The following is a 17,494-nucleotide window of genomic DNA, read 5'->3' as shown; positions in this document are numbered from 1 at the left end:
TAACATTCAATCTTTTGTTTGATTCTCTACAGTTAATGCCTTTTCAGGAATTCAGAATCTTTCTATTTTACCAGACCCCAGGGACTTACAGGGTAGCCTGAGTGAGCAACAACCCTTATACTTTCTCCTCTGCCCCATGATGTGGAGGGGTTCTAGAACTACACATTCTCCAAAAGATCCTTTCTAGTTAGTCTAATCAACACTGGGAATAAATCCCATTAAATGTATATGCCAGTGAAAGGTTCCTACTTGAAGCTGGCTTGCATTTCGATTGATGACTTAATCCAAAGTTGAGACCTGAGTGCTGGTTCTTAATCCCTAGTATTGGTTCCGCACTAGAACATTAGGGACCATTCCATTCTTAACCCATCCCCTTCTTATCTACTGAGAACACTGGGCGATGTCTAGAGATATTTGTCATCATTACAACTTGGGGTTTCAGAGAGTTTTTGTGGCATCTAGTAGACGGAGACCATGTTGGCCTCCCTGCGCTGTACAAAAAGGTAGATAATAAGGAAATTTCATGGACCCTTTCTGAACAAAAATATTTGAAGGAAATGTTTTTGAAAAAACACAGGCACAGAGCCACCTCTTTTTCAGATTATTCAAGCAGTCATGGAAGTTTCTGGAAGAGTCTAGAAGCTTTCTGGAAGTTTCTGGAGTCCCAAAAAGCAGTGAACAGCCCAAACCATGAAGGCCACATTTGGGTGCTCAGCTAATTCATTTTGTCACCCAAAATAAAGTTCACCAAGGAAATGGAAATGGTGGGGGGGTGGATTTTCTTTCTCAGGGGAGAGTTTGTTCACATTTTCAAATAAGTAGCCCACATACTCAGGATGCACAAATCTAAATAGCATCAAGGGATCTTGCATGTTTCTAATCAAGTTGAGAAAATGTCATTTAAATCAGAGTAAATACTATAAGGAAAGTAATAACTCATAGAGGTTGACAGGAGTGGTTTAGCTGGTATGGACAGACACTGAATTTATAAACACTACCACAGCATGCTAGCAGCAAGAGGAGCAGCAAGCCTAGAGATCATACCCACAGGAAAACAGACAGTAAAAAAATCTGCCATATTTCCTCAATCCTAAATGTAAGTTTTATAAATTCACTCACAGTTACCAGGAAGGTAAGTCAGTTGGTTTCTCTGGAAATCTTTACAAACTTGAAAGATGCCTCTTGGCCACGTCATTTGAAAGTTGGGCCTGAGAAAAGATGAGAGAATAGTTCCCATAACCTGTAGAGATTTTTTCTCACCAGAGTGTTTGGCAAGATTACCATGAGTTTAAAATAACAAAGTTAACACAGAAAATTCACTTTATTATGTTTTGATTTCACAGAAAATGTAGACTTGTAAATAACAATAGTTCTTCATAATAATCTGTGTGACACTTTTATTACCTTGTAGAAGTGGGAGGTTTGGTTAAACAGGAATCCATGTGAATATCAGGGAGAAAAAAAAAGTCAGGGCTGAAACAACTATGATATAGAAAAATAATGATCATGTTGGACTTTGCAAACCACCTGTCACTTTGCTGATCCCCAGAAAAATGTAAAGAGCATACTCATGGATGAGTGAAAATTTCTCGGCTTAGGTAAGAAGGTCAGAGTTAGCGCTCCATAGCTGTCAGCTCACAGCAGTAGATTGCTTTTCAGAAGTTCAGCAGGAGCCTGAGAAAAATTGTTTACCAGCTTTGGAACCGATGAGGTCTGTTTGTTGAGCACAACTCCTGCTCTTCAAACCAGGAAACTTAGGTTGACGTACGGTAAACAGACACAAAAGAAAGTTCTGGTCCGCTGGGTGTTTCTCTGAGCCTTTATTTAGAAGGCGGGCAAAAGGGAGATCAATGTTTTTAGCTGAGTGAGATTACACCAGCCCTAGGTCGGCCTCTAATAACAACACCCAGGCTTAACAATGCCATCAGGCAGAGTGCGTGCACAGTCATGTTGGCCACACTGAGAGAGCCCGCTGTAGGTCTCCTTCTACAGTGGATTGTGAGGCTCCTTACTAAATTAACGTGACTCAGAATAGTCCATGTCAAATGAGCTCTTCTGCGTTCAAAGCATTCTCAGAAGGAGAAATGGGATACTTGACTTTTGTCAAGGTTTTATGATTCTTCAGAGAAAGGATATACTTGTGACAATTTCAAAAGCATATCTGGCTACCTCAACCAGCACTACACAATGGGTATGGAGGATCTGAGTCATGGCCTGGGGCCTCGAGCCTCAGGAAGGAGCTGTTGGGTGGCAGGGACAGGGAAGCAAAGGCAGGAAGGAGGGTGGGAGTGTACAAGAAGAATGGAAAATGACACTGCCCATGATCATGGATCTTGGCCAGTCACTTGGCAAAAGCTACCTGGCTCTTCCTCTGTTTCCCCTCTCATCATCTGGCCCTACCCAGATCCAGTTGTCATTTGATAGGCCTTTCCTCTCAGGTGTCTAGTAGAGTCTGGTGACACTAGATTAGCAAGTAGTCAGTGTTCAGGGAGCCAGGCAATAAGGGACCACAGAGCTGGAGCTAAGGGTGATCTATGCTCTGGAGGGTTTTGTGCTTAGACTTAAGCCATTTGAGGAGATAAACTGGTTTCTGAAGATACAGCATTTACTCCTTCCTACCATAAGGGTCTAAGATGCTGTAAATCAAGATGCTGTAATTCAAGAATACAGACAAATATCATTCTCCACAAACCAAATTAGGGAAGCAAATCAGTTGAAAAAAGCAATTCATATGCTAGATCTCAAGGTCATGGGCAAATTATATCTTTAATAAGGAAAACTCCAGTGAGCTGGTCAAAATATATTATGGAAACTTATTTAGATACTGCAGAAAAGTAATAGACATTATCTTTGGCCTAGGAAACTTTGATTTATAATGACACTTTCATTGGAATGGAATGTGTAAGTGGACTTGATATAAATGGATCTTTCCATTATTTTGTTTTGAGTAATTTGTGCCTCACATCCTCTTGAAACCTCAGGTTAAGTAAGATTTAGAGTATTTGAGAATTCTGGGAATTAATTCTCTACTTACTCATAAAGAAATAGAAATTTCCTCTTTCAGGGGTAAAAGTAGATTAAAAAACATTTTCACTGTCAAGATATACTACACCTCCACAAGGATTGCCACAATATCCCTTATAGATTAAGACCATTTTTGGATCAGCATTGTCTCCCTGCTGCTTATCAGGAGGGATGCATTTCAGAATTAAACAAGAAAAAAAAGCAGCTGCGAACACCCAGGAGAGATGAGCGAAACTGCTTTCACTGAGTGGATCACGTGCTGAACTTTCTCACACTTGCTGTGCAGACGTCTTTGTGACAGAGCACTGAGGTTATGGAGGGCATTTATATGGACTCCTTCACTTCTCTCAGTTTCAGTTTTCCAGTTTTCCCAAATGGAGGGGAGCTGAGATGTTCTCTAGAGTTCTTTTCCATTCTAAATTTACATATGTAAGTATATTTATATGCATACATATGCCAATATATATATGAACACATATATGCATATGTATATTTAGGGTGAGGAAGAATATCTATATGTATATGTATGTGTGTATATATATACATGTTTTCTTTATTTTTTGTTGGTTGAGAGCTTAAACTCAGAGACTGAGTGCTGTCCCTGAGCTCTTTTGCTCAAGGCTAGTGCTTTACCACTTTAAGTCACACTGCCACTTCTTGTTTTCTGGTGGTTAACTGGGGATAAGAGTCTCATAGACTTTCTAGCCCAGGCTGGCTTTGAACTGTGATCCTCAGATCTCAGCCTCCTGAATAGCTAGGATTATAGGCATGCGCCACCAGCACCTGACATATATATATCGTGTTATGGCTTCACATTCATGTGGTATCAGAAGAGCCGATGGCTTTGGAACCCCCATGAAAGCATCCATACCAAACCCCAGTGTAACTGGAAACTTGGACTTGCTCCCTTGCCTGGCTATCCCCACACTAAGCAATGTTTCTACCACCTGAATCCCTAGAATAATAAGAGGACTGTGGATGTGGTTCAGTAGCAGAGCTCTTGCTTAGTAAGCATAAGTCCCTGGGTTCTATCCCCAGCATTGCAGAAAAGGAAGAAAAGACTTAATATAAAAGAGTGCAAAAAGATGAAAGCAACTTTGGAAAACTGATACAATGAATTTGGGACCTTAAGATATAGGGAAAAGGAATAAATTCAGTCCATTTTAAGAAGGCTGAAGCCCTCTCAAATTATACAGAGACAGAGAGAAGTTAGGATAAGGTACTCCAGTAGGTTATTTTCCATAAATCCCAGTCTAAAGGATCCAAATCAAAGCTAGAACAAAGTGAAAGTCTGTGTGAAAGTGAGCTAGACTCCATAATATGACACAGGTTGCATATATTGAAATACTTTGTTAGTGAATATAGCTCTGAGAGCAAGAAAAATGAGAACCGAATTGTACATGGTGATGATAGGAAGTTTCATAGATTTCACCTTACTTTTATCTAATATAAAAGTGTGACAGGCAGTCTCTTTGTTTTCCTTGAATGTCATCTTTTGGCTGATGACAAAAAACAAACCACTATTTGCATATTGATGTCCCCATAATTACAGCTGGGTTGCTTAAACAATGTCTTCAAGTCATGATATATTTGCAATATGATATAGTATGGTTGCTAAACATATAGACGAGGGTATGTGCCAAATGCTTTAGGCAACAGTATTATGCTATCTTAATTTGAAAAGACAGTTTGTAAAGGGTAAAGGTACTTGCTGACGCTCCTTAGCATATGGGACTGACTTCTCTCAAGTGTGTTGGCATGGTAAAGCCTGACCCAGGCCTGGAATCCTTTCTGTTAGCATTCCACTGGTCTTGTCATCCTGAAAGTTTTCATCCTCTAAGTCTTTTCAGTTGTAAAATTCCATGAGTCACATACATAAGCTCAGATTGGAATTGCCCTTCTTTTCCCCCTCTTTATATGTGTGGACATATTTTTCTGATATTCTACTTACTAAATCATTTTTCACCATATTCACCCAATTGTTTCAACATACCACCAGATCATCCATCTTCCTTCCAATTTGATCTTGATGCCCATCGAAGGCAGTCTCGTTTCCTGTGATTCTTTAAATGGAGGGGGCAAGGATGGAAAGCAATTACTTTCTGAAGCTTTGATTATTGGGAAAAATGAAAACACTGGATCAAAGGACACCCTTTGCTACCTTATGATATCAGAGTTCAATATGGCAATCAATGACACAATCTGCATTTAAAACCTGAACTTTATTCACAACCAACCTCTCTAAGCAAGGATGACTTCTCAATAACACAGGATGGTAGCAGTGAGCATCTCTTGGTCAGACAAAAGCCTTGCTGGGATTATTCAAGAATTAAAAGTTAATTTGGTGACAGGTGGTCTGCTTTCTTTAACTTGCTCCGCTCCCACATCCTCCGAAGGAAGCTTGGGATTTCTTAACTGTGAGCATTTGTTGGAAGACACAGAGAAAGTTGCTTTGAAATGCTTCTCTCACCGCTCCCCCCCCCTGCCAGTTGCTCTAGATAGAGGAAAGCGTAGGTGACAGTGATCTGGGCTCATTGCCCTCCTCCTCAGAACAGCCTGTCTTGCCATTTCCAAAGCAAACTCAGCAGGAAGAGAGGTGACCCCAGACTGCGGAAGATGGAATGGATAGAATAGGGTATACATTATGCGCAGCTTGTGGCCTGCAGTTCTGGGCCCCCAGGGAGAGAGAAGGGGCTTCTGCTGAGACCAAGGCCACATGCCTTAGGGAAACGCCCCACCCTTCCCCACCCAACCCCAAGAACCCAGAGGTCCAGTGTCTTTGCAGATCAAAGAATGTCCTTTCGGGAGGGAAGGTGGATGAGGACCTCTGCTGGGGTCATGTAGGAGTTGTCCAGTCGGCACTCTTGGGAGCCTTGCAGGTGTGAACGTCCAGAGCCTCCAGGCAGTCCTGACAGCGCACCGCACAGCACCAGTGGAATTTGCACTCACACTTGGTCATCCGGGTCACACGAGATGTGTCATAACCTCTCCCACAGCACATGACTTCACAGCTGTCCATGCCCCGGGAAGTCAGGTTGCATACACGGCCTGCTGTACCCAAGGAGCCTGGAAAACAAGCCAGAGAAATATCATTTGAATAGTTTGAGCAGTTTATATAAGGCCTCAGGAGAAGAGTTAGGAGGCCTATCCTCCAGAACAAGGCCTGGACCCACCTCAACACAGGCAGGGGCTGTACTTTTTCTCTGTGGGTTCCTGTTCTGTGTATAGCTTAGAGGTGACATATGAGCAGGGTATAGGAAAGATGGACATGTAACTCTGGATTTGCCTTGGAGATTTGAATGCAAAAAGGGACTTATCCTGGTTTCTTCTTTTCCATCCTCAAACTATCAGTGATTGATCCAGGTTAGTGTTCTCAAAATTTGTAGAGCATGGAAAAGCAAGAGAATTCCCTGACCACATACCTGGCTTATAAGAAAGAGACCAGCCTTCTGGCTTCTGATGGAGAGGGTTGGGGAAGAGTTGGTGTCCTTTCTATGGGACCTGGAGGAGGGAGGAGCAACCCAACCTGGTTCACCACCGCTTAACCCTGCAGTCTCACAGGCCAGAGAGACATGTGGGAGATACTTGGTTAAAGCTAGGATTCCAGATCTTCTGAGAACAAAATAGCATGAAAAAGTGAGGAATTACTAGTGGAATGTCATCTTAATCAGTGTTCCATTTGTGAAATATATAAATATTCAAATATTTATGCAAGCATATGCAAATGTATACTTGCATATTTTCCTTTTAAGAATTTCAAATATTGAAAGCTTCTTAATCTGCTCTCTTCCAGGAGAAATACCCAGAATTCCTATACATGAATTTCATCAGATAGCAGAACTAAGTATAGTTGACATCTTTGGAGAGTTCACTCAGCTTACAATGATGCTTTTCCTAGGACATGTGTCCCTTGAAGCTATGTTGTAGAGCGTTACATAGTTCATGTGGCTTGGACCATATATGAGGATCTGATTCATGTTGGGCTAATCAGGTAGAGTTTCTAGGAGTACGTGAATGTTGAGAGACAGATACTATTTCCTTTTAAACTCAGTAGCCATTGGAACTTTGCTCTGAAATGAAGGGCTGTGGATAAATGAAGATCCATATAAAGAACAATGAAGCAAATGTATAGAAACACTGAAGGTCAGACCAAGAAACTGAATGCTACTTAATTCTGGATTACCTTCTGGTTCTGTTTCTACTTCTGTAAGCCAAGCTGCACTCTATCCTTTGAGTTCCTAGACACTCTATCCTTCTAAGTTCCCTCTTTTTCTATTTCTTGCAATCTACAACCCTAAATAATTGGTGGGCCTGAAAAAAAGAAATTTACTTTTTAGAAAGTCAGCACAATTCCTCCATCATATAACTAGGAATGTCTGCTTCCTCCCATCTCCTACAGAGAGGGCCTCGTGACTTTCTGTTTACCACAATCTGTTCTGTCTTAGAATTATCTATATAAATGTCATGTTGCTCTGCCTGTCCAGAATGACCAGGAAAGCAACAAGGTTCAAGCAAGGCATGAGGTCAACAAAAGCAGGGGGGAGGGGGAGCAGGAGGGAGAGAACTTTCTCTGCCTGGTCAGCCTTTAAGAGCAGGAAGACAGATCAGAGGAATTTCATGAGGACAGGAAGGATGGTAGAGGACTAGGGTCAGGGTGGAGGATGGGTCAGCCAGGGGTGGTTCAAAGCCCACACCATACTGAAGAAGCTTCAGCAGCTGGTCCTGGATTCAGAGCAACCATGAGGACAGTACTCAAAAGCTCTGATTGTGCAAAAAGTACTTACTGCCAAATGCTGTCTCTAAACAGCACACCCATTATTTCATTTGATAAACATTTAGTGAACACAAACATGTGTAAGATGCTGTGTTGGCTGTTTGGGGTTTTGAGGAAGGGAAGGAATAAAATAAGGCCCAGATATTTTCAGTACTTCTGAATAATTATTTCATTTTCTCAAGACATACTGAAAACCACAGAAGAGTCATGTGCAAAGTTTCATGGCAGACAAAAAGTGAAGAGTGAAGTTATTTAAAATGTGGGAAAATTAGGGTTCATTCTTAGAGTTGCAATGTGTCATCTTTGTGGTCACGGGCAAGTTAATCCTGTTAAAAAATTGGGATTAAATAATTTCTTCCGCATAGCATTTGCATGGGGATGAATTGAGGTTGATTTGACAAAGTGCCTGCCTGCCACAGTAAGTTCTCCGCAATTGTTAGTCATGCATCCATTCACTTAATAAGTGCTCACTGAGTACCTACAATGTGCAGTTGTGAGGGGTTATAACTGATCAGTGAACAAAGCCTTTGCCCCGAGGAAGTTAAGTACAAAGGGATATATTATAATAATGATATTTCTTAGTTTTAATCTTAATAGTAGGAAACAGGACCAGGTAAAAAGCTCTCAAATATGTTGTTTTACTGAGAACGTTGCAATAGAGACAGAACATAAAGGATGAGAACAGGTGTGCAGGGAAAGAAAGGATATAAAAAGCAAGAAATCCTAAGCAAGTTCACAAAAATGCATGCAGATTCAATATGGCAGAGAAGTAGAGAGCAGTATTTTCAGCAGAGACTAGGAAAGGAACCAAGCACAAACAGGTTAGGGAGTCTATATGCTGTGCTAGAGTTTGGGTTTGATTCTGCAGTGGGTGCTTAGCAAGTCCAGAGTTAAATCAAGAAACAGCTCAAATGCTAAGTCAAGAAGAGTGGTAGGGATCCTGGGAAGGGGAAATCAGTGGAGACAGGAAACTACATGATAAGTGACAGAAAGTGAACCACCCACCTTGGTGACTTATAAGATTGCCAGGCAGGAGGTAGAGATGGCACGTAGGAAGTAACTGAAAAAGTGTTTGTTCTACTCCAGAGCAAAGAGACATCTGGAGCTGCATGATGTGAGAAGTTTCAGTGGATGATGGGGACAGCACAGGGGTGGAAGAATGAGTGAGAAGGAGGGCGTGTGGCTGTGGAGACAGGGCAGGGTTAAGAAACATGATGATGAAGGGGAACGGGCAGAACCGTGAAAACTAAGGAGCCCCAATCGGGGAGTTCATAGTCATTTGGGCCATTAAACATTTTGGAGGTTCATTTTATAGATAATCTGATACAGGCTTTCATTTCAGACAAGGGTTTTCATTCATACAAAGTATAAAGAATGGGAGAACACATCAATGATATTGAAAAATCCAGGTAACAGCTTCTCTTGGGTGTAGAAGGGAGTATGAGGGAGGCTTTGAGAACTCTGGACCTTTTCAGATTTTTGAACTAGACATGGGCTACAGGGGTGTGTTTACTTGAGAAAATTCATTCTTCTCCCCTATCTGTGCAGTGAATGAAGCAAGTGGTATATACACTTTCTGTGTGCATTGTGTATTTCCATAAGAAGCTAAGATGGAGCCAGGTATGGTGTCTCACACCTGTAATCCTAGCCACTTAGGAGGCAGAGATCTGAGGATTACTGTTTGAATCCAGATTGGGCAGTAAAGTCTGTGAGCCTTATCTCCAGTTAAACACCACAAAGCTGGAAGTGGAGTTGCGGTGCAAGTGGTAGAGTTCCAATCTTGAGCAGAAAAAAAAAGAAGGCTAAATTGATGGCATTGGTGGAGGAGGAAAGAGGGAGAAGGTCACATGGGTCAAGGTCCAAAAAGCAGCAGAGCTCTGGTCTATGAAGAACAGAAAGGTGCTACATATGACTGGAATACCACCTTCAAATGGAGGGGCTGGAGGGGAGAATAGAAACTGCATCCACCAATGGATCTGTGTAATAGAATAAGAGATTGAAACTTTCACTTAAGGGTAAAAGAATTCTGTTGAGGATCTTAATGCACATGGCTATATGATCTGATTTGTATTTCAGAAGTATCACCCGTATGCTGGAGCCAAAATGGCTTGAGCTGGTCCAGCATGGAGACAACGACAAGTTAGAACCTTACCAAGTACTATGGACAGCACAGGAGGCAACCAGCTTTAAAACAGTGAGAATGGGACAAGTTGAACACATGGGACATGGTGACACATGGACAGTTGGAAGAGAGAAAGGAATCCAGAGGGGTATCCAGTCTTGTTGGGTTATTCAGGCAGAAATATTTACTAAAAGTATTTGCTAGGATTCAGACAACAAGTTAGGATTAAGTGATGGGTCTAGAAATCTTTTTTTTTTTGGTGGGGGGGGGAGACTGAAGCCATGGATGTGAATGAACCACTCAGTGGGTATGAAAACTACTCTCATTCAGATCCCAAATGAAAATGAGTTTTTACCCAAACATTCTTCATTTCCACCAATCTACATTTATTAAACTGTGACTACAGTACAGTACAGTGCATTGGATTCCCTATACCACTTAGGGCTGTGGGGCTAGTGGGCTAGGATCAGGAGGTAAAGTGGTTTATTCCTATACCAGGCAAAGTTGTCTTTTACTGATTTCTAACTTGGTGGTCTTTCCCCAGGGACTGGAAGCCCAATACAATTGGAGCTGGTGTTCTAACTGTGTAATGGTGGTTTTCATTCCCCATATACATACAGAAAGCTGGCCTGGACTCTGTCTGAAGAGAAGGACTGTTCAGTGAAGTGACCTCAACACCCTCAGAACTCAGACAGAGGGCTACAGTGATAACCATTGATACACATTGAAAAAGTGGTATCAGAAAAAGTAACCAGGATTGTGGCAATGAGATATCTCATAGTTGAATGCTCATTTATAAAATGATGGAAAACAAGGAGTCGGAATATGTCATTCTTCACTGTCTGTGCCAACAGGGCATAATGAGGCCAACAGGAAGGAAGATGACCGGAGGTTCTTGAAAATTAAGAGCCATGTGTGAGAATACCAGCAAAGTTGCATCCTAGAGCCAAGTGGGGGCGTCTCCTGAGGTATTGGAGCATAGACAATGGTCCAACAGAGAAGGGAGAAGAGCTGTCTATGAAGAAAGAAGAAAGGATGGATCTGCCCAGCGATGGACTACAACTGGGCCTTCTCTGAAGTTTTGATCTAAATGGATCCAGTGATAGACCACAGGATAGAAGAACAGTTTAGACTTTTTTTTTTGCTATTTTAGCAAAACATAGAGCTATTTCATTAAAACTCTGCAAAGAGCCTGTGTTGTGTGCAGAATCTACATGGAACTGACTGCTTGTGCTGCTTTGAGGGACTGATAGCAAGTTTCCTTATTATTGGTAGCAGTAGGGCTAAACTGTCTTCAGGACCTCCCATCGGTCTTTGTAAAAATGGAGAGAGCATTAACATTTTGCTTAAAATAAATGATAAGTAAATTTAATCATATATATAAATATATGTATATGTGAGTGTTAACTGATAGGGAGCCACTGAGTTTTATCTTATGCCTTTTTGCTTACTTCTAGATGTTTGTGATACATTCATTTTAGATTTCTTTGTCCAAGCAATAAGCCAATATATTAGTTAATGAGTCATAGCCATGACCATAGCCATGGGGGACAAAAACCCAGCTGTCCCTCTCAGCCTTAAGCCCATGAGGGAGAGCTTTCACATTTTCAACACTGAAGAATAGAAATGTATTCATTTTTCCCCTTTATCCTTTATAACTTCTTTTATTCACTTTTCTTCTTTGTCTTTTATTGCCCTTTCAACTTGCTTTTGGTTCATAATTAGAGACTCCAAACTTATAGAGGACATCGAAGGACTAAACACTGCAGTAATATTTGACTCTATTATATCATTTAATTTCCATAAGCTATACAGCAGGTACTGTGATAATCACCATTCTGGAAATGAGGAGATGGAGGTCCAAGACATTTAGTAACTTGCCCAAGGTCATTTCGATAGCAAGTAACAGGGATCACTGCCAAGCGCTGAAAGGAAGGTTCTCATGGAGCAGTGCAGGCCCAGTGTCTCAACGCCTTTTGTTTCTTCTAATTCAAATAAAGAATTTCTGAAGGGTCTGACGTAATTTTTTTTTTTTTTTAGCAGAGGACCTTCGTCTGAAGTTCACAATATCCCACAATTAAACTATTTAACGTAGCTTACATGAAAAATGCTGGCTAACATGGTTCTAATAGTTTATAATGGGCTCAGACTCCAATCCTCTTATCATCTTTACCTCCAAACAACTGCTGACATTTGATGCCTAAATTTGGTGTGCATTAATAAGGCCCAGGCACTTTGAAGGTGGGTGAGGCTTCTGCTGTAAGATGCTCCTTCTCGCTGCACAGATCTTACCTTCCCTACATGGTATATCCTTACCCCAACTCACACAAGAGTTCCTGTATGCACTCGAAATTTAGAGTTGCTAAATAAGAGTTGTTAAAGCATGTATGTTTGGGACCACATATCAAACTTTGATAGGACAATGGTGAGGGAACTTATGGCATTGAGAATCCCATCCCCAGAGCTATAAAATTAATAATGGAGTCAGGGTTCCCAGTGTAAAAACATTTCTGTCTCCACCAACATGCATCTTTCTGACAGCAGAGGAGAAATAGAGGGCTTTGGCTAATAGTTCCCAGACCCATACCTCTGGGACCTGGAGGAAGGGCTCTTACTTGCTCTCTCTCTCTCTCTCTCTCTCTCTCTCACACACACACACACACACAGAGTCTCATTCTCTCATCCTCTTTCACTCTCTCTCCCCCTTTCTCCTCTTCTCTCTCTGCTCTTGCCCCCCCCCACTCTCTCCCATCCTGCATCTTTGGAAATTCTTGCCACACCAGCTGACAAAGGCCCATATGTTGACCATTAGGACATAAAGCAAGATTCACTTAAGCCTGTCATCCAATAGGCTGTTTCTCCTCTGGTTGACTTACATGTTGTCATTAATGACACAGATTTATTGAGGGAACAAAAGAATGTTATGGAGCAAATGTTAGAGACCTCACATTCATCTAACCCCTACCTCACATTAACAACTGCAAAGTTACTTAGGAAAGACAAGATCTGCGCTTATCTCAAATCATGTTATTGGTTTTCCTAGCTTAGAAAAGTTTGGTACAAGAAAGCTGTATCATATTAAGTTAATAAATTCTTTAACAGAATTAACATTGTCCCAATCAGACTCTGGAAGGCCTTCCTTATCTGGTCTATGTAGCCTGCCCAAAGTTATTTCCTACCCCCACTCCACTTGGACCCTTTGAATAGGCCATCTCCTCACTCCCTGCCTGGACCAGGGAGGTAACCTTCTGATATCATAGTCATGTAAATTGCTGTCCTTAAGAGTCACCTTCTTCTGCAGCACTACTTTCCTTACCCCTTTTTTCTATGGAAAATCTTTCCATCCTTCAAGATTCTAGCCTATAGGAACATATTCCACACAGCAACCCCTGTCTGGGGCAAACCTCTATTGCCTAGTTGTGTGGCCCTTAAATGTACAGCAAGCCAAAGAGCTTGTGTATGGATTTGGATCTTGTCTCCTCAAGGACAAAGTTTAGGTTTATATAGTGCTCAGCTGGTCAGCGTATATTTGCCAATTTATGAAATAGTAAAGTAGAAACAGCTTCTTAAAACCTAACAGCAGCACCGCCCCTGCCCCCACTTCTCCCACAAAGGCACTTTCTCCAAGTGCACAAAATGTAGAAACCTTGTCTCTCTTCAGATGATTTCAGATGAATGATACCAAAATATATTCCAACCATGTAAGAAGATGGTATTAGAAATCTCACTTAAAGCTGTCAATCAACAGGATGTTGGGATGGGAAAGAGATAATCATAGAGAGGGTTATTATAAGCAAATGTAATACATGCGTGTTAGAAATGCCAGAGTAAAACCTCTTGGTATAAGAATGAAAGGAAAACATTCTGTTGAAGGGTAAGTGTGTGTATCAGTGGGGATGGCAGGCAGCAAGTGAAGATGAAAATGGTTGAAATGCTTAATTCAAATATATGAAAATAGAACATAAGATGGGGAGGGAAGAAATGAGACATGCCAGAGTGATAGAAGGCTGTGTTTGACCAGGACACACCCCCGGGTGGGACTGGCATATTGAAGACCCTTTGTACAGCTAATAAATGAAATATCAAAGACTGGAAAAAATGCAGGAAGAAGGTAGGGATGAAAGAAATTACTAGGCTACTTAAAGAAAGAAATTACTAGATTAAAGTACTATGTCTTAAGAGACAAAGAAAAGCTTCTTTATTCATGGCTATCCAATTAGTAACTATTAGAAATAGTAATGAGTAGCAATTTATAGCACCAATATCTCCTAATTACAGTGCAGGGCTCTTTCCTTAATAATTTGAAATGTGTGTAAGTTTAAAGAAAGTATTTACTCTTATACCTGGGTTTCATGGGGAAATCTTAAATGAAGTATTCAAAGTACATGAACATGATAGTTTGAAATAAAAATTTCCTATTTTACACACATCTCTAAAGGAAGTCACCACATGTATTAGGTAAATTCTTGTCAGAGTTGGAAATAAGAAAAATGTACATTTATTCCATTATTTTCTTTGTTGCCGATCCTGGATCTTGAACTTTGGGCCTAGGTGTTGTCCCTGAACTTCTGTATTCAAGGCTAGTGCTCTACCACTTAGTTATAGCTCTGATTCTAGCTCTTTTTTGTAGTTTATTAGACATAAGAGTCTCAAAGATATTCCTGCCTGGACTGTCTTCAAACTGTGATCCTCAGCCTCCTGAGTAGCTAGGATTTCAGGTGTGAGCCACTAGTGCCTAGCGAATTTTTTCTCTTTCTAAAACAAAATGATTTTTTTTCTCAATTTTCAAAATTTTAACCTCATTGTCACTGTTAATTCAATCAAGATGTTTTACTAAAATACAATTATCTCACTAAATTTATATTTTGAAAGATAACATAAAATTACACTTCATAGTTATAAACTAGTATTAAATATAAAAATACTACTGCTTACATTAACAATGGCATTGGCTTACCTACCTTGTGATCCCACTGCTAGCAGTATAAATGAAAAGTCAAAGGACTGTCTGGTGGCAGCTCAAATAATAGGTTCATTTGTTTGAGCATCTATTTGATCACATCCATGGAGATGGCCAACAAGCAACATTTGAAGCTCTGTCAATGCCCTACTGCTGTACTTGAATGCGAAGGAAAATTCTATTTAACGCCTAAGCTTAAATGGGGTTTCCATAGGTTGTGTGTTATGTGAGAGTAATGAGAGGATGAATTTATTAAATCCTTGTAAAGAAACCAAGCTGCCTTTGTTAGGAAGCTACACTATACTAAGAAAAATCAGTTTATCTACTATACGTATTTTAAGTTGTTTTCGATTTGCCATCAATTCAGTTCAACACATATTCTAGATATTGAGGATTCAGTGAAGAAGACAGATATGGCTCCTGCCATCATAGAGTTTCCAGTGGAGTCCATCAGGGAGGACAGGTGACAAATTGTCACATGCTACAAATGAATAAGTAGAGCTTTCCTTTGCCCAAAGAGGGCACCTTGTCCCAGTCCATGGTGGGAGTATTGGGTAGACATGTTGTCTCTCTTTACATGATTTTCACACAGACTTAGGGGATGGCAGAAAAGACACAGAAGCCAGTTAGAGGAAAGAAAGGGAAGAATGTATGGGGCTGGGAAGGTGGCTCAGTGGTAGAGCACTTGCCTCGCATGCATGAGGCCCTGGGTTTGATTCCTCAGCACCACATAAAGAAAAAAAAAAAGCCAGAAGTGGTGCTGTGGCTCAAGTGGTAGAACGCTAGCCTTGAGTTGAAGAGCTGAGGGACAGTGCCCAGGCCCAGAGGTTCAGGCCCCACAACCGGACCCCCCAAAAAAGGGAAGAATGCAACAAATGACCTTCAGTTTTGTTTGATCACCAGATTGGGTGGTAAAGCCATTTTCTTAGCAGGGAAAGACTGGGGGAAAACTTTTTTTTCTTTAGATTAGGGACAATTGAGGGGTTCAGCTCTGAACAGAAGCCAGTTGGTTAAAAATTAGACATCTGAGCGAAGATGTTAAGCAGGGAATTTGACACAGGAAGAAACTGGAGGACACAAATGAGGATAAAGATGACATTTAAAACTCCGGAAATGAAAAAGGCCAGAGAACAAAAAGAGGTTTAGACTGTACAAATGATAAGAGAAGAAATGGAGGAAAACTAGCCAGTGGGGCAGGAGTAAATACAAGACTGCACGTGTTGTAAGGGTCAAGAAAATGAAATATTTAGCTCCATGTGGTGGCACAGACCTGCGCTCTCCACAATGAGGAGGCTGAGGTAGGAGAATTTAGAGTTTGAAGCCAGCCAAGGCTACCAGCTACAAATAGCTAAAAGGTACAGTGTTTAATGAAGGAAAGGTAATTATATGATATGCCACTTGAAGGTCCAGAAAGGAGGCTTACTGGAGAGCAATTAGTACTAAGTATAAGACATAATAATTATCTGCGAAAATGGTGACATCAGCTTTGCCAAAACATTTTTTTTTACTCCACTCTCTTCTGGCTTAGCTCTCTCAGCACCTTTTCTACATCAATTCCTTAATTTTTATAAGTTTCAAAACAGAAAGAGATGCATATCTTATTCCTTATGTTATCAAAATAATGTAAGTTTGAGAACATCACAGAAAATGGATCAAGTGGGTTCCCTGAAACCCAGATTGTCCCATAATCTGGCCTTTAGTTTTGGTTGTTTGTGTTCTGTTTTGAAATTTAATGTTACTGTCAAAGTGATGTGCAGAGAAGTTATAGTTGCATATGTAAGATTATGAGTACATTTCTTGTTGAACATTGTTACCCCCTCCCTCATTTTTCCCCTCAACTCTCCCTCCCCCCCCCACCCAGGTTGTAAAGTTCATTTCCAATGTATTGTCTTGTATCACTGTTGCATTGGTTCAGCTTCTTCAACAAATGGTGTTTGCAGAATTGGCTAAACACGTATAGAAAACTAAAGTTAGATCCTTATATATCACCCTGTACCAGAATCAATTCCAAATGCATCCAAGACCTCAAAGTAAAGGTGGATACCCTGAAAACATTACAGGAAGGAGTAGGAGAAACACCAGGCTCATTGGCACAAGTAGAAACTTTCTTAATAAAGACCCAGAAGCCCAACAAATCAAAGAAAGGTTGGATAAATGGGATCACATTAAACTGCAGAGCTTCTGCATGGCAAAGGATGTAACTAGTAAGATCAATACAAGGCTCACAGATTGGAAGAAAATCTTCACTAGCCATACAAGAGATAAAATTGAATCCCCCCCAAAACAAATCCTAAAAGAAACAACCACTGCATTAACAAGGGGCTAGAGACTTAAAGAGATTTTTCTGAAGAGGAAATAAGAATGGCCAGTAGACCCATGCTCCTGGATTGGAAAGATCAACAAAGTGAAAATGGCAATACTTCCCAAGGCTATCTACAAATTCAATGCAATACCTACCAATATTCCAACCTCATTCTTCAAGAAAATAGAAGAGGCAATCCAAAAATTCATATGGAACAATAAAAGACCCTGAATAGCAAAAACGATCCTCAACAGAAAGACCAGTGCTGGAGGAATATCAATACCAAATTTCAAACTCTACTACAAAGCCATA

At 40.8% G+C, this 17,494-nt stretch overlaps 1 protein-coding gene across 1 annotated transcript in view; it reads right to left on the bottom strand.

The window, feature by feature from the left end:
• Positions 1 to 5,441: 5,441 nt before the first annotated feature.
• The window catches only part of Wnt2 (wingless-type MMTV integration site family member 2), a 44,676-nt gene continuing 32,623 nt past the window's right edge, over positions 5,442 to 17,494 (bottom strand). Inside the window, exon 5 of the mRNA XM_013019951.1 lies at positions 5,442 to 6,090. Within this exon, the coding sequence (XP_012875405.1) occupies positions 5,861 to 6,090 (230 nt within the window). The 3' untranslated portion in view covers positions 5,442 to 5,860. The remainder of the gene's footprint in view (positions 6,091 to 17,494) is intronic.

Source organism: Dipodomys ordii, unplaced genomic scaffold, assembly GCF_000151885.1.
Source record: "Dipodomys ordii isolate 6190 unplaced genomic scaffold, Dord_2.0 Scaffold48, whole genome shotgun sequence".
NCBI classification, from domain to species: Eukaryota; Metazoa; Chordata; class Mammalia; order Rodentia; family Heteromyidae; genus Dipodomys; species Dipodomys ordii.
This window is presented reverse-complemented; position numbering and strand designations above follow the sequence as displayed.